The sequence below is a fragment of the Anomaloglossus baeobatrachus genome, chromosome 5 (assembly GCF_048569485.1).
Source record: "Anomaloglossus baeobatrachus isolate aAnoBae1 chromosome 5, aAnoBae1.hap1, whole genome shotgun sequence".
Lineage (NCBI taxonomy): Eukaryota > Metazoa > Chordata > Amphibia > Anura > Aromobatidae > Anomaloglossus > Anomaloglossus baeobatrachus.
The window spans coordinates 531,219,679-531,247,545 of NC_134357.1; the positions used below are offsets into that span (position 1 = coordinate 531,219,679).

The 27,867-nt window shown below is 45.0% G+C and overlaps 1 protein-coding gene across 1 annotated transcript; it reads left to right on the plus strand.

The window, feature by feature from the left end:
* On the plus strand, positions 1-27,867 carry LOC142312129 (uncharacterized). Its single transcript, XM_075351020.1, has 9 exons — positions 1-61; positions 3,214-3,386; positions 23,216-23,286; positions 23,378-23,527; positions 23,657-23,836; positions 23,910-24,033; positions 24,117-24,214; positions 24,412-24,502; positions 26,653-27,867. The coding sequence occupies exons 4-9, from the start codon at positions 23,450-23,452 to the stop codon at positions 27,735-27,737; spliced, it is 1,656 nt and encodes a 551-aa protein (XP_075207135.1). The 5' UTR covers positions 1-61; positions 3,214-3,386; positions 23,216-23,286; positions 23,378-23,449; the 3' UTR covers positions 27,738-27,867.

Genomic DNA, 27,867 nt, shown 5'->3' on the forward strand with positions numbered 1-27,867 from the left:
TGGGCATGACGTTAGCAGAGGTTCCTTAGCCCACTGGGATATATCAGCTCTGCAGGAGGAGGTATTATTATTATTATTTATTATTATTATAGCGCCATTTATTCCATGGTGCTTTACATGTGAAAGGGGTATACATAACATGGACAAGTATAATAATTATAAAAAAAACAAGGCACAGACTGGTACAGGAGGAGAGAGGACCCTGTCCGCAAGGGCTCACAGTCTACAAGGGATGGGTGAGGATACAATATGTGAGGGTGGATCTGGGCATGCGATGCTATAGCGGACTGAGGGTTACAGTAGGTTGTAGGCTTGTCGGAAGAGGTGGGTCTTCAGGTTCCTTTTAAAGCTTGTCAAGGTGGGTGAGAGCCTGATATGTTGTAGCAGAGCATTACAGAGTATGGGGAAGGCATGGGAGAAGTCTGGTGGTGGGAAGAGGAGGTGAGAGGGGAGTAGAGAAGGAGATCTTGTGAGGATCGAAGGTTACGTGCAGGTAAGTACTGGGAGACTAGGTCACAGATGTAGGGAGGAGACAGGTTGTGGGTGGCTTTGTAGGTCATAGTTATTTTTATTTATTATTATAGCGCCATCATTTCCATGGCATTTTTCATGTGAAAGGGGTGTACATAATAGAGACAAGTACAATAATCCTAAACAATACAAGACACAGACAGGTACAGGAGGATAGAGGTCCCTGCCCACGAGGGCTCACAGTCTACAAGGGATAGGTAAGGATACAGTAGGTTAGGGTAGAGCTGATTGTGTGGCGCTGTATCAGACTGAGGGTTACGGCAGGTTGTAGGCTTGTCGGAAGAGGTGGGTCTTCAGGTTCCTTTTGAAGATTGCCAAGGTAGGCGAGAGTCTGATGTGTTGAGGCAAAGCACTCCAGAGTATGGGGAGGCACGGAAGAAATCTTGGATGCGATGGTGGGAAGAGGAGATGAGAGGGGAGTAGAGAAGGAGATCTTGTGAGGATCAAAGGTTACGTGCAGGTAAGTACCGAGAGACTAGGTCACAGATGTAGGGAGGAGATAGGTTGTGGATGGCTTTGTAGGTCATGGTTAGTGTTTTGAACTGGAGTCATTGGGCAATGGGAAGCCAGTGAAGGGATTGGCAGAGAGGAGAGGTCAGGGAGTAGCTGGGGCACAGGTGGATTAGCCGGGCAGCATAGTTTAGAATAGATTGTATGGGTGCGAGACTGTTAGAAGGGAGGCCACAGAGCAGGAGGTTGCAATAATCTAGGCGGGAGATAATAAGGGCATGTACTAGGGTTTTTGCAGCTTCTTGGGAAAGGAATGTACGGATCCGGAAAATATTTTTGAGCGGCAGGAGGTGAAAAGGGCCTGATGTGTGGCTTGAAAAAGAGATCAGAGTCTAGGATTACTCCCAGGCAGCAAGCATGTGGCACTGGGGAAAGTGAGCAGCAGCCATTGACATTGATGGATATGTCAGGTGGGGGGGTTGAGTGAGGAGGAGGAAAGACAATGAATTCTGTTTTGTCCATGTTCAGTTTTAGGAATCAAGCAGAGAAAAAGGATGAAATAGCAGACAGACATTGTGGGATTCTGGTTAGTAGGGAGGTGATGTCAGGTCCAGAGAGGTAGATCTGCGTATCATCAGCATAGAGATGATACTGAAAGCCGTGGGACTCTATGAGCTGTCTCAGGCTGAAGGTGTAAATGGAGAACAGCAGGGGTCCAAGAACTGAACCTTGGGGGACCCTGACAGATAGGGGGCGAGATGAGGAAGTGGTGTGAGAGTGGGAGACGTTGAAAGTTCGGTTGGTTAAGTATGAGGAGATCCAAGATAGCGCCAAGTCTGTGATGCCCAAGGATGAGAGAATTTGTAGTAGAAGGGAGTGGTCTACTGTGTCAAAGGCAGAGGACAGGTCCAGGAGGAGGAGGACAGAGTAGTGTCGCTTGGCTCTTGCGGTTAGTAGGTTGTTAGTGACTTTGGTTAGGGCAGTTTCAGTGGAATGATGGGGTCGGAAGCCAGATTGTAACGGGTCAAAGAGAGAGCAGGAAGAGAGGTGTGAGGACAGTTCAAGATGGACATGCTGTTCCAGTAGTTTTGAGGCATAGGGGAGAAGTGATATGGGGCGATAGTTTGACACAGAGGAAGGGTCAAGGGAGGGCTTTTTGAGGATGGGTGTGATGGAGGGGGTAAAGTGAGGGGGGGTGGTTACCCACCACAGGAGGGCAAACAGGACAGAGGTTTCCTGGGCAGAGGCAGATTGGGAGAGTATGAGAGCGTAAGAAGGACAAGAGAGAGAACCTGCAGGGTCTGACAAAGCAAAGTGGAGTGGATAGTGTGGAGGCGACAAAGACAGGACTGAAGAAGTAACAAGAGAAGAGAATATAGGAAGAAGGGAGCTCGTCTACAGTGAGGCAAAAAACTAGGGAGCAAAGAGAGGAGAAGTAAGGCGACCCTTCCTGAGGCCAGCACCTGTCAGAATGCAATCTCAGCGGGAGGACATCAAAGTAGTCCGTCTGTCGCAGCTGAGCTGAATGATCCACCGTCATGCTGAGGGATTGGGTCAAAGACAGTGGGATAAGTCACTTCATGGTTGCTGTCACTGTAGAGCCGAGCTGGGTATAGAACCAAATGATTGTAAATGGTGATAATGATGATGATGACGAATCTGCCTTAGAAAATGGAAATCAACTGTAAAACATTTGTTCAGTAAAGTTATGGAAGTTTTACCTGGTGGTCGTCTCCTTACTGACCGTATAGGGCGTAAGGCCCATGGAAGTGAATGGGACTCAACTGGACCACAGCAAAAAGGTACCAGCTCCACACTTCCTCCTTCTACCACTCTGCCCCCCCGTGTCTTTACTGTGCCAGGTTGGGTTGAGGACCAAAACTCCTGCCCATGACTGCCCCTCTCTGGCACATTACAATCTCTCCTGGGTGCTGTCGCAGAGAAGGGAAAAGTCAGTATTACTTACTGGTAATTAGATTTTCCAGTGCTATGACAGCACCATCTATGTTCCCTCCCTTATTTCTGTTCTTACCTGCTTTTGGTGTTGGTCCTTTGTCACTAGCGTGGATGTTATTTTCTTTTGTCCATGGGTGTCGCAAATAAAAAAAAAATGGATATGGGAGTGGCATATATGTCAGATAAATGTGAAACAGAATGAATCGGGTTTATGCCGCGCTATCACCAAAGGAATCGATGTTGATTGATTATTTCATCTCTTTATTCTTTGTACAGGTCAACATGTTTCAGAGATCACAGTCTCCTTCATGAGGACATCAAAGAAAGAACATCAAGATTGTTCTTTATTGAGAGGCTCCACCTTTTAAAAGCTGTAGGTTTCCTGTCCTTCGGCGTAGGTGAACCCTCTCTCCTGACTGCTGTCGTGGCTCTGGAAAATCTAATTACTGGTAAGTAATAACGATTTTTTTTTCAGCTAGATTTTTTAGGATAAATGAAATCTTTGTTTAATTAGCCTATACAATCTACATATATTCATTAAGATCTTTTTTGTGTGCATTTTAAATAGGTGGGATACACTTTTTTTTTTAATTAAACAAGCACCTGTTGTTTAGAGCAGCTTTAGCAGTATTTAGTGGAACTAGTAGACAGTGCACATTAGACCATGATGAAGGCACTTAAATAGCGCCGAAACGCGTTGTCGCTTCTAGATTGCACAACTCTTTAATTACTCTGCCTAAAAAACTGGAACAGATTTTTAAAGTGGATTCATAAAGCTAATTTTTAAATATTTTTGAGCATGAGACATCTTGCTTGGATTCTGCTTTGTTGGTTTCTTTTACTTTTTGGTGTAATGGCTTCTTTCTGGCAGAGTGGCCTTTCAGCCCATGTTGATACAGTATTTATTTCACTGTGGATAATGACACAATCTTACCAGTTCCGCCAGTATCTTCACAAGGTCTTTTGCTTTTGCTCTTGGGTTGATGTGCACATGTCTGACCAAAGCACATTTATCTATTCTACGCAGAATCCATTTCCTTCCTGAGCGGTATGGCTGGACATTCCCAACTTGTTTGTATTTGCTACTAATTGTTTGTATAGATGAACGAAGCACCTTCAGGTGTCAAGGGAGGAATTTGCGTTGAAGACTGCTAATGGAGTCCTCATTTGGGATATCCAGAGACGGTGCCGTATTAGCTGTATATCAGTGGCAATATATATATATCAATGTATATAAAACAAAGAACACAGACATGCTCTCTTTTCAGCCAGCGTCACCAACTGAGCTCGTTATATATTGAAAGAAACTTAATTATTACAGAAGGCACCTTCGGCCTTGAAAATGATACACAGAGTTTATGGGAGTGTCACTCCCCTATTTCTCCCAGCATTTGTACAATACATCTGTTCATTAAAACATTCTTTCTGTGTGGACACTACAGATAAGAGTTTGTAGCTTCACATTTTGGCTTCATTATCTTTGGTTAACTCCTTCATGACTATACAACTTTGAATTATACTATAGGTCTGTGCAATTGCTACATAGAAAGACAGATAATTTTGCATCTACATCTACATTTTGATTAGTTACATACACAGATATTCTTATTACATTTAAACAAACATACTACAGCTCAGGTGACCTCCACAAAGGTATCTGAAAATTGCACCCAAGGAGGAACCACACTTGTGCAAGTCCACCATTCTATTCCTGAAATCTTGGCTGATTTCTTTTGACTTTCTCATGATGCTACACAAAGAAGCAGTGTGTTTCAGGTGTGCATTAAAATACATCCATAGGTGTGTCTCTAAATAACTCAGATGTTGCCAATAAACCTACCAGAAGCTTCCAAAGACATAAAATCATCATATGGGCTGTCCTATATTGTTTAAAAGCACAGTGCTCTAAAGGCTGCTTTACACGCAGCGACATCGCTAGCGACGTTGCTCGTGAAAGCACCCGCCCCCATCGTTTGTGTGTCACGGGCAAATCGCTTTCCATGGCGCACAATATCGCTAACACGCGGCACACGTACTTACCTTCCTAGTGCCGTCGCTGTAGGTGGCGAACAACCTCTTCGTTAAGGGGAAGGTTCGTGCGCCATCACAGCGACGTCCCAGAGACCAATAGAAGCGGAGGGGCGGTGACCAGCTGCATTGCCACCTCGTTGCCGGAGGACGCAGGTAAGCTGTTCTTCGTCATTCCCGGGGTGTCACACGTAGCGATGTGTGCTGCCTCAGAAACGACGAACAACCTGAGTCCATAACGACCAACGAGATTTTGAAAATGAACAACGTGTCAACGATCAACGATTAGGTGAGTATGCTTGATCGTTAACACTCTCTCGGAGCTGTTACACGCAACAACGTCGCTAACGACGCCGGATGTGCGTCACGAATTCCGTGACCCCAACGACATATCGTTAAATATGTCGTTGCGTGTAAAGCCCCCTTTAGTGTATGTAAACGTTTGACTTTGTTTTAAGGCATTTTTATTACTTTCTGCATTCTCTCTCTCTCTCATTATTCTGGCTTTTGGCAAATATATACAATTTTGATCATTCTAATTGACCTAAAACGGGAAAGGTTTATTCTGATTTCATGTCAGATAGCGAGAAAAAAAAATGCAGATGTATCTTTTTAGATAGTGTATGTAAACTTCTGGTTTCCACTGTAGCTGACTCATGTTTATGATAAATTTACTGTAGTAAAATGGTAACATCACTACTTATATCATGTAGCTGACTTGCAGCACAGATTCATCTCAACTAAAAGCCTAGATCCTTTCATCAGGAATAGAACAGATATTTATAGGACATTTCATAACTTTTCATAAATGTACCAAATTCTTATGAAAAAAATATTCATCACATACTGCTTTGAACCACTGTACTCAATTTATTATATATTTTAGGAGTCAGAGTCAGTCCATCTTATACCAACACCAAAATGCACACCAACTCCATGACTCAGACTCCACAGCCCTGAACATTCCACCTGACTTATCCATCAAAATCAATGGCTGCTCACTCTCCCCAGTCCTATGTGCTCACTACCTGGTGTTAACTTTAGACTCTGCTCAGTCCTTTAAGCCACATATCCAAACTCCATCCACTTCTTGCCACTTTAACTCACAAATATTTCCTGGATCTGTACATTCCTAGACCAAGAGTCTGCAAAAACATTAGTGCATGCCTTCATCTCCCACCGTCACTACTGCAACTTTCTGTTCTCTGGCCTCCCTTGTAACACTCTCGCACCCCTACAATCTACCCTAAACTCTGCTGCCCAACTAATCTATCTCTATACCTCGGCCTCTCCTCTCCATCAATCTCTTTACTGGCTTCAAATTGCCCAAAGACTCTATTGCAAATCACTAACCGTGATATATTAACCAACCTGTCCCCTCCATACATCTGCGACCTAGTCTCTCGGTACTTACCTGTACACAACCTGTAATCTTCACAAGATCTCCTTCTCCCCTCTCCTATTAACTCCTCTTCCCACAATCGCATACAAGATTTCTCCGGCGCCTCACCCATGCTTTGCAACTCTGCCCCAACATATCAGACTCTCATCTACCGTGGAAACCTTGAAAATGAACCTGAAGACTTACCTCTTCTGACAAGGCTACAACCTGAAGTAACCCTCAGTCCACTGTACGCATGGCCGGCTTTAGGCATGTGCGACTTGTGCTGTTGCACAGGGCACCGACGGCCATGCTTCAGGGGGGGTGCCGCAGAGAGGTAAGAAGTCGTAAATTTCCTGTCTCCTCCGGTCCCAGCACTGCGTTTTTACTGCTGTGTGGGGGCTCCTGCTGCGCGTAGGAGGTTGTGTGGGGGGCTCCTGCTGCGCGTAGGAGGTTGTGTGGGGGGCTCCTGCTGCACGTAGGAGGCTGTGTGGGGGGCTCCTGCTGCACGTAGGAGGCTGTGTGGGGGGCTCCTGCTGCGCGTAGGAGGTTGTGTGGGGGGCTCCTGCTGCGCGTAGGAGGTTGTGTGGGGGGCTCCTGCTGCACGTAGGAGGCTGTGTGGGGGGCTCCTGCTGCACGTAGGAGGCTGTGTGGGGGGCTCCTGCTGCGCGTAGGAGGCTGTGTGGGGGGCTCCTGCTGCGCGTAGGAGGCTGTGTGGGGGCTCCTGCTGCGCGTAGGAGGCTGTGTGGGGGCTCCTGCTGCGCGTAGGAGGCTGTGTGGGGGCTCCTGCAGGTATTTGCATATAGTTGTTGTGTGACCTCTAGAGTTAACTCCTCCTGTGGACCCCAGATACCCCAGTCCGACCCTGCATCCAGCTATCTTTTATATAGTATCTACTGTATGTGTGTCATGTATATGGTGTATTTTATGCAGTGGCAGAATGACTGAGCCTGTGGGTGATGGGGACCATTGATATTTCCTCAGATGCATGGTTGAACACCATTGAGGATCAGATGGCCACTGGCTCCCTGTTTCGCCCTTGCCCTGCAGCTGTGGGCCCCGGATAGGTGTAATGACATCAGGGGGAGCATGTGATGTTATGCCAGTGGGCCCTGCAGCTGCGTCCAGAGTGGGTGCAGAGCATATGTAGGGGGTAATACATATATAATTTTATTATACACCCTACATATGCTCTGTACCTGTCACGTGTAATGTAATGTAATTCTGAATATTGACCTGCCATATCCTAAAGGTGTGTAATATGTGCTCTGTTAGGATTTCACTTGCTGATTTGAGTGGTAAGCCTGCTTTACACCTTACGATCCAGCATACGATATTGTATGCAATCGTAACCGCCCCCATCGTATGTGTGGCACGGTCAATTTGTTGAATGTGCCGCACAAACGATTAACCCCCGTCACACATACTTACCCGTCCATACGACCTCGCTGTGGGCGGCGAACGTCCACTTCCTGGAGTGGGAGGGACGTTGGCGTCACAGCGACGTCACGCGACAGCTTGCCAATAGAAGCGGAGGGGCGGAGCTGAGCGGGACGTAAACATCCCGCCCACCTCCTTCCTTCTGCATTGCTGGCTGGGAGCCGCAGGACGCAGGTAAGATCTGTTCATCGTTCCCAGGGTGTCAAACACCTATCCTAAAGAAACCTTCCCTCGATCCAACCTCTACTACCAGCTACCGCCCCATATCACTACTCCCACTTGCCTCAAAACTCCTGGAACAGCATGTCCATGCTGAACTTTCCTCCCACCTCTCCTCTAACGCTCTCTTTGACAACCTACAGTCCGGCTTCCGTCCACATCACTCCACCGAAACTGCCCTGACTAAAATCACAAATGACTTGCTTACTGCCAAAGCGAACAAGCACTTCTCTATACTCCTACTCCTAGACCTGTCCTCAGCCTTCGATACCGTTGACCACTCCCTCCTATTACAGACCCTCTCTTCCCTTGGTGTCAGAGATCTTGCCCTCTCTTGGATCTCTTCATACCTCTCAAATCGCACTTTTAGTGTCTCCCACTCCCACACAACCTCTTCATCCCACCATCTCTCTGTTGGCGTCCCTCAAGGCTCTGTCCTAGGACCCCTACTTTTCTCTATCTACACATTTGGCCTGGGACAACTCATAAAGTCCCATGGCTTCCAATACCACCTATATGCCGACGACACCCAGATCTACCTCTCTGGCCCAGATGCCACATCTCTGCTGTCCAAAATCCCGAAATGTCTATCTGCTATATCCTCCTTCTTCTCCTCTCGCTTCCTAAAGCTCAATGTGGCCAAAACTGAACTAATCATCTTTCCTCCGTCTCACCTACACTCTCCACCTAATCTATCTATTACAATAAATAACACCACGCTCTCGCCAGTACCCAAAGTTCGCTGCCTCGGAGTGACCTTTGACTCTGCCTTATCCTTCATACCACACATCCAATCCCTCACCACCTCCTGCCGTCTTCAACTCAAAAATATTTCCAGAATCCGCCCTTTCCTCAATTTGCAATCAACTAAAATGCTAGTGCATGCCCTCATAATCTCCCGCCTCGACTACTGTAACATCCTCCTCTGTGGCCTCCCTGCCAACACGCTTGCCCCTCTCCAGTCCATCCTTAACTCTGCTGCCCGACTTATCCACCTCTCTCCTCAATACCACCCCGCTTCTCCTCTCTGCATGTCCCTCCACTGGCTTCCAATCTTCCACCGTATCCAATTCAAACTTCTAACACTGACCTACAAAGCTGTGCATAATCTTTCCCCTCCGTACATCTCCGAACTACTCTCCCACTACACTCCAACACGTCACCTCCGGTCCTCCCAAGATCTCCTCCTCTCCTCCTCTCTCATTCGCTCCTCACACAACCGACTCCAAGACTTCTCCCGAGCATCCCCAGTCTCCTGGAACTCGCTGCCTCAACACGTCAGACTATCCCCTACCCTTGCAAACTTCAAACGGAACCTGAAAACGCACCTGTTCCGAAATGCCTACAATCTACAATGAACTCGCTGCCGCCCGACCACCGTGCGGAGCTGCCGCCCGACCACCGTGCGGAGCTGCCGCCCGACCACCGTGCGGAGCTGCCGCCCGACCACCGTGCGGAGCTGCCGCCCGACCACCGTGCGGAGCTGCCGCCCGACCACCGTGCGGAGCTGCCGCCCGACCACCGTGCGGAGCTGCCGCCCGACCACCGTGCGGAGCTGCCGCCTGACCTACACCCCACCTATTGTCTCCTCCCCATAATCCTATAGAATGTAAGCCCGCAAGGGTAGGGCCCTCTTCCCTCTGTACTAGTCTGTCTACTGTAACTTGTATACGTATTTTGTATGTAACCCCCTTCTCATGTACAGCACCATGGAATTAATGGTGCTCTATAAATAAATAATAATAATAATAATAATAATAATGATGAACAATCTGACGTTCAATTCTAGAGAAATGAACGATGTGCATGCGATGAACGTTTTACTGTTCAATCGCAATCGCACGTACCTGTCACACACTGCAATGTACCTTACGATGCCGGATGTGCGTCACTTACGACGTGACCCCGCCGACACATCGTAAGATACATTGCAGCGTGTAAAGCGGGCTTTAGTCATCTGATCACTCACATGCGATTTACAATGTGTGGTCATCTGCCGAATGACGTCTTCTCCTGTTTCTCTCAAATTGAAAATTATAACAATGAGAGAAGCAGGAGGAGACGTCATTCGTCATATATAGTGTCTCATATACTAGTGTCTCCTCCTGTTTCTCTCAAATTGAAAATTATAACAATGAGAGAAGCAGGAGGAGACGTCATTCAGCAGATGACCATCAGTCCGCAAATCACTGGTGAGCGATCGCATGACCACTCAGATTGGCAAGTGAAATCCTAGCCGTATATTATATACTTTGGGGATGTGACTAATGTGCAGAATGTCAGACACAGTGGAGACACTGGTCAGTCCAGGGCAGCAGAGCAGGGAGAAGCCGCCAGGGACCGGCCTCCTGGGCTCGTCATCCTGGTTGCAACGTCCCCGGACAGATATTAAATGTGTTTTATATGTGTTTTATATGAAACATGGCAGCATCAGAGTAAAATATACACGACTGCAATAATGGAGCCAGTGTCTGATTCCTTACACCCGGGGGTCATGCAGGAGGAATCAGTGGTCAGAGAACTTATCTTGTAGAAAAATAAAATTGGAGTCTTATACGTGACATGGCGTCACTGCCGTCTGCACAGCACATGTAATGGTTTAGTGTAGGTATGACGGCCATTCTATCAATGTAATGCATCGCTAGCAGCTGAGGTGTATTATGCGGTTCTACAGCAGCTGAGATGTGTATGATGAGGTTCTGCAGCATAGAAGGTGTGTATGATGAGGTTCTGCAGCAACTGAGATGTGTATGATGAGGTTCTGCAGTATAGAAGGTGTGTATGATGAGGTTCTGCAGCAACTGAGATGTGTATGATGAGGTTCTGCAGCATAGAAGGTGTGTATGATGAGGTTCTGCAGCAACTGAGATGTGTATGATGAGGTTCTGCAGCAGCTGAGGTGTGTATTATGAAATTCTACAGAATATCACATGATTCGGCATGGATTTATCTTACAAATTTTCCAACAAAATTATTTGCAGCATTGCCAGCAGGTGTGAGCTCAAACTGGTTAATAAAGGGATTACAGTATATATGCCATAGTTCTTCCATACACAGGGCCCCTCCCTCATGGTGTGTATGTGGTTCTGCGCTCAGTCTGTTCAGGTCAGTGGAGTTGAGAGGCAGTGACACATACACAGTGCCCCCCTGTCCTCATGGCCTCATGGTGTGTATGTGGTACTGCACCTCAGTCTGTTCAGGTCATTGGAGCTGAGAGGCAGTGACACATATAACCTGAGGACTCTTTATTACAAAGAAAGCAGAGATTTTTTTTTCTAATGTCGTACATTCCCCTTTAAGATTTGTGTTTTGGACTTTTTGGTCCAGAGTACACGCAGCATCGGCCGCTGGCTCCATCGTGCATTGTTTGGCATCATCCTGTACGTTTATCCTCAGGATTTGTATAGTAGATGTTGATCCCACCAATGGGGCCATGACCTGCGCCGCTCTAAGTGTATAGGAAGTTATATCATCTCTCTACGAAGAGCGGCAACGCCTCATTCTCCAGATACATGTGCACCCCATAGGTGAGATCCGCATGTACCATCCATGATGTAATATCCAGGGATACAGCATAAATGGTTGACATCGGAAGACCTCTAAAAGAATGAGATCAGACGTGGTGGATTTGTGGTGCAGATTCTCCAGCACAAACTTGGAGTTTATGGTACCTTTGAAGAGATCAATTTTATTAGGATATAAAAAAAATGGCCTCCTGGGGGGGGGGGGCACAAAAGGGCAGTTTTGCACAGGGCACCATTCGGGCTAAGGCCAGCCCTGACTGTACGATCAACTCTACCCTCACCTACAGTGTCTTCACCCATCCCCTGTAGACTATAAGCCATCACAGGGAGTGTAACAATTATGTAGATACTCTGGAATCTGATAGCATGGAATATAATAAAACTGAGACAAGGGTTGGGTGAATACTCTGCATTATCAAATAATAAAACACACAGTGTAATAACAGAGAAGAACACTAGGCAACTACAAATTAAATGTAAGTGCAAACCACACTAATATGTGAATGTCCAGAAATAATACGCAGGATTGCGCACAGAAGACAAATACATGAATGTCCAGAATGCAAGAGTATGCACAGCAAACAAGTAGTGAATGTCCAGAATAATATGCAGGTGTGCACACAGCACTAATACGTGAAAGTCCAGAATGATATACAGGTGTGCGAACAGCAATAATACATCAGTATCCAGAATTGATATGTAGACGACGTCGCTAACGAGGCCGGATGTGCGTTACGAATTCCGTGACCCCCAATGACATCTCGTTAGCATTGTCGCTGCATGTAAAGCGGCCTATAGGGAATGTACTCTATGTAAGAAGGAACTGTCTAGTTCCTGGACAAAAAGGCTGTGCCGAGACTGCATTCAGCAGACATTGTCGAAAGAAGCCCCGGGATTTGCCTCTGATCTGAGGTCCATAATTAAGGCAGAGGTAAGGGACTCCCTTAGATCCTTGTCCAAAGATATTCTGAGCTCGGAAAAATCCTATCCTGCTTATGAAGAAATTGATAGGTCAGAAGGGGAATGCAATGCTTCTGCCTCGCCTTCACCCTCCTTCTTAGATAGTGACTCAGGGGGTCGTCAATGCTTCCCGATCGAAAATACAAGGAAGCTAGTAAAGGCAGTACGATCGACAATGGGCATCCTGGATGAGAAGCCTGAGAAGTCTATCCAGGATCGTATGTTTGGTGGCCTGGAGCAAAGGAAACGACGCACCTTCCCTGTCATAGACAAGGTACAGGCCCCGATTACAAGGGAATGTAAGAGACCGGATAAGAAGTGTTCCATTCCAGGTGCCTGTAAGAGAAAATATCCCTTTGACGACGCCTCCTGTTCCACCTGGAATAAAGCAGATTTTACACTCTGTGACAGCGCTAGCCGATGCTAGTGATGCCGAGCGCGATAGCACCCGCCCCCGTCGTACGGCCGATATGTGTTGATCGCTGCCGTAGCGAACATTATCGCTACAGCAGCGTCACACACTTGCCTGCCCTGTGACGTCGCTGTGACCGGCGATCCGCCTCCTTTCTAAGGGGGAGATTCGTTCAGCATCACAGCGATGTCACAGCAGCGTCACTGAACCGCCGCCCAATAGAAAAGGAGGGGAGGAGATGAGCGGCCGGAACCTCCCGGCCACCTCTTTCCTTCCTCCTTTTCCGGTGGAGGCAGGTAAGGAGATGTTTGTCGTTCCAGCGGCGTCACACACAGCGATGTGTAATGCCGCTGGAGCGACATACAACATCGTACCGTCGCTGCAGCGATATTATGGAAATGAGCGACGTGACATTGAGCTACGATATCGCACGTATTTGAGCTCGTTGATTGTCGCTCATTTGCGTCACACGCTGCGATGTCGCTACCGGATGTGCGTCACTACCGACGTGACCCTGACGATATATCATATAGAATATAGAAATGTGGCACTCCTTCTATAGTCGCTGGTGCTTGGATAGGGTCCCACCCCAGATCAAAAAATTGAAAAAAATCCAGCACTCAAAGCATTCAACTGAAATTGTTTTATATTTTATTCATTGATCTGTGTAATTATTAAAGACGTTTCGGTCATCCGACCTTCATCAGTTTACACAGAAAGGGCTCTGTAGAAATATATGGAAAAGCTGGACCAGAGGAAAAAGCTGCCCGTCCGGGTCTGCAAAAGATCAAATAAAAGAAAAAATAGAAGAAATAAGACAAGAGGACTAAGGGAATGGTGTATTTATTCAGAATCAATTTAATAATTCTTTAATTTTTTATCAACTATAATCAACCCTAGTAAAAAAAGGAAAAAAAGAAAAAAAAGAAAAAAAGAAAAGAGAAAAAAGAAAAACTAAGAGGGATATACGTCAGGAAATGGAGGGGGGGGGGAAGGGGGGAAGGGAAGGGAAAGGAAAAGGGGGTGGGCATTGGGAAGGGAAGAGGGGGGGGGGGGTTGGGGAAAGGGAAAGGAGAGACTATGGAAAAAAGGGAACAAGGGAAAATGAGTAATGCGTAGAAAAAACTAAAACTAGGGAAAAAGCAGAAAAAAGGATTATGTTAAGAAAGAAACAGGAAAAAGATTATAAGACAATACCTAAAGGGACCGGCCATCATCAAATCAGTGATCAACTCCTCTGAAAAAGATAATAATAAGTAGGCATAAATGAATGAAAAGCTATAAGAAACTAGAAGTATCGAAATCACGATTAAGGCCTTTGGGCTCCAAAGTCTGAAGAGTAAAAATCCAATACACCTCCCTTTGTTTCAATTTTTTAACCCTATCACCTCCTCTTCTATTTGGCAAGACCTGCTCTAACACCTGGAACCGTAATTGACTAACACTATGTCCCTGTTTATGAAAATGAGATGGAAGAGGTAAAGTCAATCTCTCACACCTAATGGTGGATTTATGTTGTGATATACGTTCCTTAACAGTCTGGGTGGTTTCGCCTACATAGAGTAGGCCACAAGGACACTTCACTACATATACAACATAAGATGTCTCACAGGTGAAAAAACCTCTAATTGGATAACCCCGACCACTGTAGGGATGCAAAACTCTATCACCTTTCAGCACATTACTGCATTGGGCACAATTTAAACATGGAAAAGTACCACGTCTCTGGGTATAAAGATGAGTTTGAACGGGTCCAGTCACACCGGCGCCCACATCAGCTCTCACCAATTTATTACTGAGGTTGGACGGTCGTCTAAAACAAGGAAGAAAAGGTGATTTAAATTCTTCCACCTCCGGGTACCCTTTACGCAAGATGTTCCAATGACTTCTGATGAATTTATGAATTTTGTAAGAAAAAGGATGGTAAGTATGAACGAAAGCCAAACGTTTATCTCTAGTCTTACCAATAGAAGATTCGGTATTCACACTAGCACTATTCAAAACCTCCTGTGGATAACCCCTCGCCAGAAACTTAGTCCTCATCTCCTGTAATCTGGTATCTTTAATTTCTTGTTGATTAACAATCCTATGTACCCTAAGAAACTGGGACTTAGGTATAGAATTCTTCATGGCTTTGGGATGACAACTATCATATGCGAGTAAGTTATTCCTGTCCGTCGACTTTATGTACAAATCTGTTTGTAAATGTCCATTCTCTAATTTCGTAACAGTGACATCTAAAAAATTGATATGATGTAAATCATATTGTATAACAAATTGAAGTTCAGACCAAATGCTGTTAATGTAATTATGGAACTCCATGATGGAATCCAACGGGCCAACCCATATGCAAAAAACGTCGTCAATAAATCTCTTCCAACACTTGCAGTGCTCTTGGAATCCCTTATGTGGATATATGAATGTATCTTCAAAGTAAGACATGTACGTATTTGCATACGGGGGCGCTACGTTGGACCCCATCGCGGTCCCCTGTTTTTGAATATAATAGATGTCCTGAAACAAAAAGAAATTTTCAGTTAACACTATTTGTAATAAGTCCAGACAGAAATCACTTGTATCACTCGAAAAGTTATGTTGTAACAATAACTCACGAACTGCTGACATGCCCTTCTGATGTACAATAGACGTATATAAACTTGTCACATCCCAAGTCACGAGATAAGCATCAAATGGAATAGTATCAAGTCCACGAATCACCTCTAGGAAGTGACCAGTATCCAACAGGAAAGAAGGAATGTTTTTAGTCAAAGGAGTAATAATCTTCTCAAGTAAAATAGCTAAAGGGGAAAGGATAGAATCTGTGCCCGCCACTATAGGTCTACCAGGAGGGTTCACCAAGGTCTTATGAATTTTGGGGAGTACATAAAAGACAGGAATGATTGGATTCTGCTTTTGTAAGAAATCAAATGTCTTCTGATCTATTACTCCCTTTTGTAGATAGTGGCCGGTCACAGATCTAATCCTATCTCGAATCCTATTCGTCGGGTTACTTGCCAATATTCCATAGACATTACTGTCCCCCAATTGTCTCAGTATTTCCCGTAAATACATGGATTTGTCCATAACTACCAAAGCTCCGCCTTTATCGGCTTGTTTGATAATTATGTCTTTATCCTGCATAAGAGATGCCAACGCATTTTTATCCTTATCTGAAAAATTGGAAGGACAGTGTAATGATTTGTTAGACACATCTTTGAAAAATGACGTAATGTCATGTTCCAATAAACCTATGAACGTTTCCACTGGAGGGTTACTTTTGGGAGGCATGAAAGTGCTCTTAGTTTTGAGTCCCAATCCTTGGATATTGATAGGAGCAATAGAGGTAGATTGTGTCGATGGTCTCAGGCCTATATCAGATAATGATGAAAAATGGGCCTTAATACGTAAATTTCGATAAAATCTTAGTAAGTCGATTTGTAACTGGAATGTATTGAATTTGTAGGAAGGACAAAAAGATAAACCCTTCTGAAGAAGACTAATTTGATCCGGTAACAAATTCTTAGAAGAAATGTTGACTACAATGGTATCCGGCGTACCTGGGATCTGGTGACCATCGTTGTTCTTGCAGGTTCGGTGGCGTTGTCCCCCCCGCCTAGGTTTCCTCTTTGACCTCTGCGGTTTCTTTGACCTAAAAAATGTGGTTTTGGTCGTCTGGTAAAGGAAAATTCCGAATCCGAAGCCGAATCACCACTAGAGGAATATTGGAAACGTCTTGGAAACACTCTGGAGGATGTATCACGCCACCGATAAACTCGATTATTTTTATAGTCCTCAGTATCCCGTAGGAATTTTTCTCTTTTAATTTTTTGACTTTCAATTTTATGGATTTGTAAATCTCTTGTAACTTGATCTTTGATTTTCGCCAGATCCTCAGCCGAAGAGGTGGAATTTAATTGTTGCTCAATCACGACAATCTCTTCACGTTTGGTAATGATCGCTTGATTTAAATAATCCAAAGTCAAAGTCATTAAGTCAAAAGAGCATTTGTTAAGAATCTGTTCAAAACGATTACAAAAATCAGGGTTGTCACTGAAGATGGTCGGTCTTACACCAACCCGTAGTCCTCTTGGAATTCTTTGAACACGTACGTATTCTGCAATAGTGGCACAGTGCAATTCCAAATTTTGTAATTTTCTAGATTCCTTCTGAAAATCACGGGTTCGAAGCTCAGAAGTAGGAATATGCAAAAAATCACTCTGCACTGTGGTACGGCTCATAATATCTGCCATTTCATCCGCAGTATAAGAAAACGCCACATTGGCCATTATAAGAAAAAATGAGGGTGCACACACTAAAGGATATACTATATAGAATATAGAAATGTGGCACTCCTTCTATAGTCGCTGGTGCTTGGATAGGGTCCCACCCCAGATCAAAAAATTGAAAAAAATCCAGCACTCAAAGCATTCAACTGAAATTGTTTTATATTTTATTCATTGATCTGTGTAATTATTAAAGACGTTTCGGTCATCCGACCTTCATCAGTTTACACAGAAAGGGCTCTGTAGAAATATATGGAAAAGCTGGACCAGAGGAAAAAGCTGCCCGTCCGGGTCTGCAAAAGATCAAATAAAAGAAAAAATAGAAGAAATAAGACAAGAGGACTAAGGGAATGGTGTATTTATTCAGAATCAATTTAATAATTCTTTAATTTTTTATCAACTATAATCAACCCTAGTAAAAAAAGGAAAAAAAGAAAAAAAAGAAAAAAAGAAAAGAGAAAAAAGAAAAACTAAGAGGGATATACGTCAGGAAATGGAGGGGGGGGAAGGGGGGAAGGGAAGGGAAAGGAAAAGGGGGTGGGCATTGGGAAGGGAAGAGGGGGGGGGGTTGGGGAAAGGGAAAGGAGAGACTATGGAAAAAAGGGAACAAGGGAAAATGAGTAATGCGTAGAAAAAACTAAAACTAGGGAAAAAGCAGAAAAAAGTATATCCTTTAGTGTGTGCACCCTCAAGACCGACCATCTTCAGTATGACTAGGTCTCTAGCAGTGTGGATCGATGAGCTGGAAAATCAGCTTAGAACAAAGGCCCCAAGAGAGGAAATTTTTTCATCCCTTTCCTGGTTGCGTGGAGCAGCGGCCTTTCTAGCAGACACCTTGGCAGATTCCACTAAAGGCCACTTTACACACAGCAACATCGCTAAAGCAATGTCGTTGGGGTCACGGAATACGTGACGCACATCCGGCCTAGTTAGCGATGTCGTTGCGTGTGACACCTACGAGCGATCGAAAAAGGTCGCAAAATCGTGAATCATTGACACGCTCCTCCGTTCACAAATATCGTTGCTGTTGCAGGACGTAGGTTGTTCGTCGTTCCTGCGGCAGCACACATAGCTATGTGTTACACAGCAGGAACGAGGAACCTCACCTTACCTGTGTCCGCTCGCAATGAGGAAGGAAGGAGGTGGGCGGGATGTTCGGCCCGCTCATCTCTGCCCCTCCGCTATTATTGGGTGGCCGCTTAGTGACGCTGCTGTGACGCCAAACGAACCGCCCCCTTAGAAAGGCAGGTAAGTACGTGTGACGGGTGTAAGCGATATTGTGCGGCTGTGCGCCATTTGCAGCGATTTGCCCGTGACACACAACTGACGGGGACGGGTACGCATGCTAGCAATATCGATAGCGATATCGCAGTGTGTAAAGCGGCCTTAATGCGGGCGTCACACGGTACGATATATCTGGCAATATGTCGTCGGGGTCACGTCGTTAGTGACGCACATTTGGCATCGTCAGAGATATCGTACCGTGTGACACCTATGAATGGGCAGAAATACTCACCTTCTCGTTCATTGTTGACACGTCGTTCATTTTCATAATCTCGTTCATCCCTCTGTGCTCCGGTTGTTCGTTGCTCCCGTGGCAGCACACATCGCTCCATGTGACACCCCGGGAGCGACGAATACAGCTTACCTGCGGCCGCCGGCAATGCGGACGAAGGAGGTGGGCGGGATGTTTATGTCTCGCTCATCTCCGCCCCTCCACTTCTATTGGCCGGCTGCCGTGTGACGTCGCTGTGACGCAGAACGTCCCTCCCCCTTCAGGAAGAGGATGTTCTCCGCCCACAGCGACATCACCCGGGAGGTAAGTACGTGTGACGGGGGGTTAACGACTTTGTACTAATTGCCCGTGACGCACAAACGACGGGGGTGGGTGCGATCGCTTACGCGATCGCACGATTTATCGTCCTGTGTGACACCCGCATAAGTTAGCAGTGAAGTCAGCGTCACTATCCAATGCAGCCAGAAGAGCCCTTTGGTTAAAATGCTGGCATGGGGACATGCAGAAGAAGTCAAAACAAAACTCTGCACTATCCCATTTCAGGGAGAATATTTATTCACCCTGGTCTTGGATGATATCCTAGAGAAGGCTAGTGATAGCAAGAAAGGATTTCCTTTTCCATCCTTTCCAGCCTCCAGACGGTCCTTTCGGAAGAAACAGGTTCGCCGTGGTGCTCCACACAGGAGTCAAAGTAATTGGTCCGATAGGAAGAAGGCGGGGAAGGGGTTCATGTTCAAGGGATCCTATAAGGACCAGAAAAGATCCTCCCAGTGACTTGTTTCCCCAGGTCGGAGGGAGACTCTCTCATTTCTTTCTGTCCAGGGAAAAGATCTCATTGAATCCATGGATACTTGGCCTAGTAAGATCTGGCCTCAAACTTTCCTTTCACCAAACTTCTCCTCAAAGGTTCACCATTCAAGCGGAACAGCTTGCCTTGGAGACGGAGATTCAACAGCTTCTAACCAAGGAAGTCACTTGTTAGAAGTTCCCAGACAAGAAGAGGGGGAAGGATTCTACGCCACCCTCTTTTTGGTGAGGAAGCCCGACAGTTCATATCGAACTATAATAAACCTTAAAGCTCTCAACAGGTTCCTTCATATAGAAAGCTTCAAGATGGAGTCGGTGAGATCCACAGTGAAGTACTTGTTTCCACATTGTCACATGGTGGTAGTGGACCTATGCGATGCGTATTATCATGTCCTGATCAACAGTCAATATCAGAGGTTCCTCAGAGTAGTCCTGAATATGGGCTGGAAGATCTGCCATTTCTAGTACAAAGGCCTTCCTTTCGGCCTGGCGGTGGCACCAAGGATTTTTACAAAGTTAATATCGGAGTTAACCGCTCATCTGTATCAGAAAGAAGTCCTCATCATACCTTATCTAGATGACTTCCTGATCGTCGGCACCTCTGCTCACCATTGTGCAGCCCTTCTAAAATAAGTACAGTCTTCCCTGACAGGGCTAGGTTGGCTCATAAACCAGGTGAAGTCCAGATTACATCCATGCAAGATTCAGCTTTTTCTGGGACTTACCTTGGATTCAGGCACCCAGATGTGTCGACTCCCAGATTCCAAGGTGCAAAATCTCCAAACCCAAATAGAAAGGGTAATAAATACCACTCAAGTGTCTCTCAGAGGAGCGATGTTTCTTCTGGGCTCCTTAACATCAGCCAATCCAGCAGTTCTTTGGGCTCGAGCACATACCAGAATTCTCCAGTGGGATATCCTGGAACATCAGGCAGTTCTGGGAGATCGCCTGGATAGGACTATAGTTCTCAGCCCTCACACGATACAGTCTCTACATTGGTGGATGAATCCAGACAATTTAAGAAGAGGCGTGCCTTGGATAATCCCTGAGTCCGAGGTAGTAACCACCGATGCAAGTTTGTACGGTTGGGGGGCCCACTTACACGATCATCTGATCCAAGGAATATGGTCTGGAAGAGAAGCTCACGGTTCCTCGACTACCAGGGAATTACTTGTGGTAGAAAAAGCATTAAGACAATTTCTGCCATCACTGAAAGGTCGCCATGTCAAAGTCCTGTCAGACAATCAAGCAACAGTTGCATACCTCAATCACCAGGGAGGTACTCGTTCCAGACCACTTATATGGATATAGCAAGCAGAATCCTTTGTCTGGCGATAAATCATCTGGAGTCCTTATCAGCGGTACACATAAAAGGGAAGGAAAACTCTATAACAGACTTTCTCAGTCACAGCAGGTTATATCAAGAATGGACCTTAAAACAGTCTGTTTTCACGCAGATAACGGAAATGTGGGGTATTCCGGAAATAGATTTCTTTGCAACCAGGAAGAACACGAAGGTTCACCAATTTTGTTCCCCAGACCCAAGGATTGACCTCACTCAGTGGAAGCTCTGTTGATCAAATGGGACTTCAACCTCGCTTATGCCTTCCCTCCAATAGCCCTCATTCTAGCAGTCCTGAAGAAAGTATGGGAGGACAAATTAGCAGTTATTCTAATAGCCCCCTTTTGGCCAAAGAGACCATGATTTTAGGTTTTACTGGCTAACCACACTGTCGATAACCAGATCATGTGTTCTACCAGAACTACCAGACCTCCTCTCTCAAGGTCCAGTTTTCCACCCTCTGACCAGCAGGTTGCATCTAATGGCCTGGAATGTGAGATGTCACTTTTAGGAGGCAGGGGGTTCTCTCCAGGTCTACTTACTACCCTGATGCAGTGTAGAAAACCAGTGACTACACAGATTTACGGAAGGATATGGAACAAGTTCTTCTTCTCCACAGGTACAAATCCTGCTGGCCCAGTTCCAGTGGCAGTCATTCTAGAATTCCTCCAGAAAGGGTTAGAATTAGGTCTGTCAGTTAGTACCCTAAAAGTTCAGGTTTCTGCCTTGGGCACTTTGTATAATTATAACCTGGCTGGAGACCGCTGGATTTCCCGATTCATTTGGGCCTGTTTTAGATCCAGACCTCGGCGCTTTATGCCCTTGCCATCGTGGGATCTTAATTTAGTCCTATCAGCCTTAACTAAGCCCTGGTTGAGCGCCCCTGGAGTCTATCTCACTCAAAAAACTGTCTCTCAAGACTATTATCCTGGTCGCCCTAACCTCAGCACGCAGGGTTAGTAACTTACAGGCCCTGTCCATAGATCCACCCTATACTCAGTTTTTTGAAGACAGAGTAGTCCTAAAACATGACTCAGCTTATTTACCAAAGGTGAATGTTCAGTTTCATAGGACTCAAGAGGTTGTGCTTCCTTCATTTTATGATAGTCCATCTATTCAGGAAGAGATAAGGCCGCTTTACACACAGCAACATCGCTAACGATATATCGTCGGTCACGGTGTTTGTGACGCACATCCGGCGTCGTTAGCGACGTCGCAGCATGTAACACATATGAGCGACCTTAAACGATCGCAAAAGAGGCAAAAATCGTTGGTATGTGAGACGTCGTTCACTTACCAAAAATCGTTGCCTATTCAGTAGCGAGGTTGTTTGTCATACCTGCGGCAGCACACATCGCTATGTGTGACACCGCAGAAGCGAGCAACAACCTCGTACCTGCGGCCGGCCGCAATGAGGAAGGAAGAAGGTGGGCGGGATGTTCATCCTGCTCATCTCCGCCCCTCCGCTTCCTGCTTCTATTGGACGGCTGCCGTGTGACGTCGCTGTGACACCGCACGTACTGCCCCCTTAGAAAGGAGGTGGTTCGCCAGCCACAGTGACGTCGCAGAGAAGGTAAGTACGTGTGACGGGTGTAAGCGATGTTGTGCGCCACGGGCAGCGATTTGCCCGTGATGCACAACCGACGGGGGCGGGTACGTTCGCTAGCGATATCGATATCGCAGCGTGTAAAGTACCCTATAGGGTGGCACTGCCAGGACGTTAGACGTTGTCTTCAGGAGTATTTGTCCTTCACTAAGAGTTGCAGGAAGGACAAGTCATTGTTTGTAGTATTTCATGGTAGTAGGAAGGGGCTCAAGACTTCTAAGTCCACCTTAGCTTGATGGATCAGGGATGCTATTTCTATAGCTTACATGGCTAGTGGTCAGGAAATGCCTGCAGGTCGAACAGCTCACTCTACAAGAGCGATGGCATCTTTTTGGGCGGAAAGATCGGAGGTCATCATCTAGCAGATCTGTAAGGTGGCCATGTGGTCTTCTCCGTCCACTTTTTATAAACACTATAGGCTGGATTTGTCCTTCACCGACCTCACCTTTGGGAGACAGCTTCTGCAGACTGAGTCCCCCCCTAAGATATTTTTCTATGTAATTCTCTCGTGGTGCTGTCATGGCTGCTGGAAAAATACGTAATTACTTACCAGTAATGTGTTTTTTTCTGAACCCATGACAACACCCTTACATTCCCTCCCTGCACCTGGGTGTTTTACCAGTGTTTTTGTGTTTCCCCTTACTCACGTGGAAATTGATGGTGGTGGGGATGTCATAATGATGTTCCTTTTTTCGGAGGTACTTTCATGCTTTGTAATCCAACTGATGCGGACAGAGGTACCGCTCTTTTTATCTTGTAGGTTTCCTGTCCTTGAATGGCAGATCCCCTCTCTCGTGGTATTGTTATGGGTTCAGAAAAAACACATTAGCGGTAAGTAATTACGTATTTCCCTTATTTCCAGTTATTGTATTAATTAAATGGGAATCTTTATGATGTTAGATTTTCTCTTCTTCACATTAAGATCCCTATAATATTGGATCCTGTCAGTGGAGATCTTCTATATAAGAGAATTTTACTGATTAACCATTCGAGGATGGATATGGACAGGAACAAGATGGCGGAGAGGATATTACACCTCACCCTAGAGATCCTCTTCCGGCTTACTGGAGAGGTGAGAGATTCTGATGACGTCACATTACATCATTCTTATCTATGGGAATAACAGATGGACAGACCTGGAGAGGTGAGGACTCTGGAAATGTCTGTAGTGAGATTTATTAATGTGTCTCTCCATAACCAGGATTACACAGTAGTGAAGAAGACCTCTAGTGAGCGCTGTCAGGACCCTGTGTCTGAGGAATGTGGAAGACCCCTGAGCCCAATCACGGAGCCTCCACCTCACCCCCTGATACATGAGGACATCAATAACCAAAAGATCCTGGAACTCACCCACAAGATGATTGAGCTGCTGACTGGAGAGGTGACTGTGCCTGGAAATTATACAGTAACGCTATGAAGGGATCGGGGGATGACGGTATCATTGTATGTGTCAGGTTCCTATAAGGTGTCAGGACGTCACCATCTATTTCTCCATGGAGGAGTGGGAGTATTTAGAAGGACACAAAGATCTGTACAAGGATGTCATGATGGATGTTCCTCAACCCCTCACTACACCAGGTAATAGACAGAGCTAAATACACATGGCCTATTATTATCTGTAATGAAGGAATGAATTCAGTTCCTGTATGTGTCTCCTCCAGTTCTATCCAGTAAGAGGACAACACCAGAGAGATGTCCCCGTCCTCTTCTTTCACAGGACTGTAAACAAGAAAATCCCAGTGTTCCTCAGGATCATCAGGTAGATGGAGAGAAGGTGACATGAAATCTCCCTATGATGTGTAGACGGCTGTGAAGGTCTTGTGCTCAGTCTTGTTTTATCCCCCAGTATTATATGTTTTATACTTGTGTAATGAGAACGGTGGAGATGACAGGATTAGCGCTGATCATAGATGTGAATTCTCCATCTGTTTGTGACTTTTACAATATTTGTTTCAGGGTGAAGATCTTACCGATATTAATACTACAGAGATATATGTAAGGGGATATGAGTGGTGTAAAGAGGAGATTCCTACAGATAACCTCCCAGGTGAGTAGTAACCACTGAATGCAGAGAAGTCACACATTCTTCTCAGTCACCGTCTGTGTCTGGTTTATCTGTGGTGTAGTTCGGCCATATCACAATCAAGTAGTCACCATTCTCCTGCTAAACCAAAACTGCCCCCATTACTTTGGGAATTGGAAGTCTTTCTGTTGGAGTGAAATCCGTTCCACCCAGAGCTTACAGAATTAGAATTAGAAGATGCTGACCCTTACCATCCCAGGTCTCTAAACTACAAAGCTAAATGACAGTATATATACAATGTGCTGACAACTTAGAAAATCACGTGAAGAAAAATATAATCTATTGTGTAGACACCAGTCCATGTCCTTTTTATGTATATGCTCAAATATAGACCATAGACATAAATACAAGAAATATAATACATTTTGCAATTTCTTTCTTTTCCCAGTTAGAGGAGAGCGAAATAAAGAGTAAACCCTTTATTTTTGCCCCTATTTCCAAATATCTTTTCATTAGGCCTCTTTCACACATCCGTGCAAAACATACACGTTTTCCACAGTCCGTGGTGTAGATGCGTATGTGTGTGCGTGTGTCTGTGTGCTAGCCGTGTGACATCCGTATAGCACACGGGCAGCATGAACTTCTATACTTACCGGTCCATGGTGCTGCTGTGTACGGTGCTGCTGCTGCTTCTGGTCCAAGGTGCAGTGCATATGCAATGAGCATAATGCGCGAGAGTCGGAACCAAGTGACAACAGTGCTGGAGACATCAGAGGTGGAGACAGGTGAGTATAGAAAAACATTTTATTTCACAGACACGAGGTTTTATCTGAAATGTGAAAACACGTACGTGTGTGCAAACCCATTGGTTTTAATGGGGCTACGTGTGTCCGTGTCTCCGGTACGCGTGAAAACGGACCTCACTTGTACTGGACACGCAGACGTGTCAAGGGCACCTTATACCAGCAATTATTATATTTGGATGTTTAACTTAAGGGCCATATACACGCTGCGACATCGCTAATGATATATCGTCGGGGTCACGGTGTTTGTGACGCACATACGGCGTCGTTAGAGACATTGCACCATGTAACACCTATGTGCGACTTTAAACGATCGTAAAAGAGACAAAAATCGTTGGTCTGTGATACGTCGTTCACCTACCAAAAATCGCTGTCTGGTCAGTTGCAATGTTGTTTGTCGTGCCTGCGGCAGCACACATCGCTATGTGTGACACCGCAGGAACGAGGAACAACCTCGTACCTGCGGCCTCCCGCAATGAGGAAGGAAGAAGGTGGGTGGCATGTTCCAGCCGCTCATCTCCGCCCCTCCTCTGCTATTGGGTGGCCGCTTAGTGACGCTGCAGTGACATCGCTATGACGCCGAACGCACCTCCCCCTTGAAGGAGGGATTGTTCGGCGGTCACAGCGACGTCGCTGAAAAGGTATGTGCGTGTGACGCTGCTGTAGTGATGATGTTCTCTACGGCAGAGATCACCAAATGTCGCACGAACGACGGGGGCGGGTGCTATCGCGCATGACATCGCTAGCTATCGCTAGCGATGTCGCAGCGTGTAAAGCACCCTTTAGCCTAACCTGTTGTTTAAAAAATTTTATTATTAGAAGTTATCCAGTCCTTAAAAATAATTCCCCTTGCAGATAATAACCGTGAAGTAATTAGATTCTGAAATGACAAAACAATATTCAGCCTCTCAGCAACAAATTTGGTAACCGGTTCCCACAAATTCCTAATTTCCTGGCCGTCCCAATAGTTCTGCCACCTCTAAGACATTTTGTATTTTTAATATTTCCGATCTTCTGCAAACAATAACAATAAATTGAAATATTCTCTCATTTGATGCAGAGAAGAAAATTAGCAGAATTCACAACTACTGTATTTACCGATAGGTTAAATTTTTATTGGTATCATTCTGACTTACATACCATTTTTTGTAGTTTATTATTCCAGTATTTGGGAGGCAGAATGAACAAACAGGGCCGACATCATGCTTTACACGTTCCTGCTCTGAGGTCTATTGTTACATTCTCACTTTTTTGTCTCAGTAAATAATTGAATTTTTCTACATAACTTGCAATTTCTATGGGTATTTTAGAAATGTTATACAAATAATTTTTACGGATATATTATGCAAAAACAGTAATGTTTATTCTTAGCAGGTGACTGCACCCAAAGATCAGAGGGACAACTGATATCTACAATTTTTAAATCAGATGACCTTGATATCACACAAGATATAACTGAAGAGAATGCCATTACTCCAGATATCTCATCATCCCTTCACACCAAAGATCTATCATCTGATCCTTTTAAACAGGTGCTATCTTCTGATTCATCACAGACTAGTAAGAAAAATAAAAGTCAAGAAAGAGGCATTAAAAATCAAACTGCTCTGAAAGCAGAGAAGCCATTTTCAAGTGCAGAATTTAGAAAATGCTTGTCCCTCAAAATGTCTTTTGTTACTCAAAACAAAAATCACACAAATAATAGATTTTCTTGTTTAGAGTGTGGAAAATATTTTAATCAGAAATCAGAGCTTGTTAGACATGAGAGAATTCACACAGGGGAGAAGCCATATTCATGTTCAGATTGTGGGAAAAGTTTTAATCAAAATTCAAACTTAGTTATCCATCAAAGAACTCACACAGGGGAGAAACCATATTCATGTTTAGAATGTGGAAAATGTTTTGCAAGAATGTCGTACCTCGTTAAACATCACAGAACTCACACAGGAGAGAAGCCATATTCATGTTCAGAATGTGGAAAAAGTTTTGCAGAGAAATCAACTCTTGCTATACACCTCAGAACTCACACAGGTGCAAAGCCTTTTTCTTGTTCAAAATGTGAGAAATGTTTTACAGAGAAATCAACTCTTGTTATACACCTAAGAACTCACACAAGTGAGAAGCCTTTTTCATGTTCAGAATGTGGGAAATGTTTTAAAGGTAAATCAAGTCTTGTCATACACCAGAGAATTCACACAGGTGAGAAATCATATTCATGTTTTGAATGTGGAAAATGCTTTAATCAGAAATCGGATTTAGTTGTCCATCAGAGAACTCACACAGGGGAGAAACCTTTTTTATGTTCAGAATGTGGGAAATGTTTTTATAAAAAATCAGGTTTAGCTGTCCATCAGAGAACTCACACAGGGGAGAAGCCTTTTTCATGTTCACAATGTGGGAAATGTTTTGCAGTGCAATCAACTCTTATTAAACACCAGAGAATTCACATAGGATAGAAGCCTTTTTCAACTCCCGATATTAGTGATTTTCCATTTACATTTTCTTTAAATCCACAATTTGCATGTCTGAAGAAATGTCTTTGGTTTATGTATATTACAATAATAAACTTATTTATGTTGTAACTTA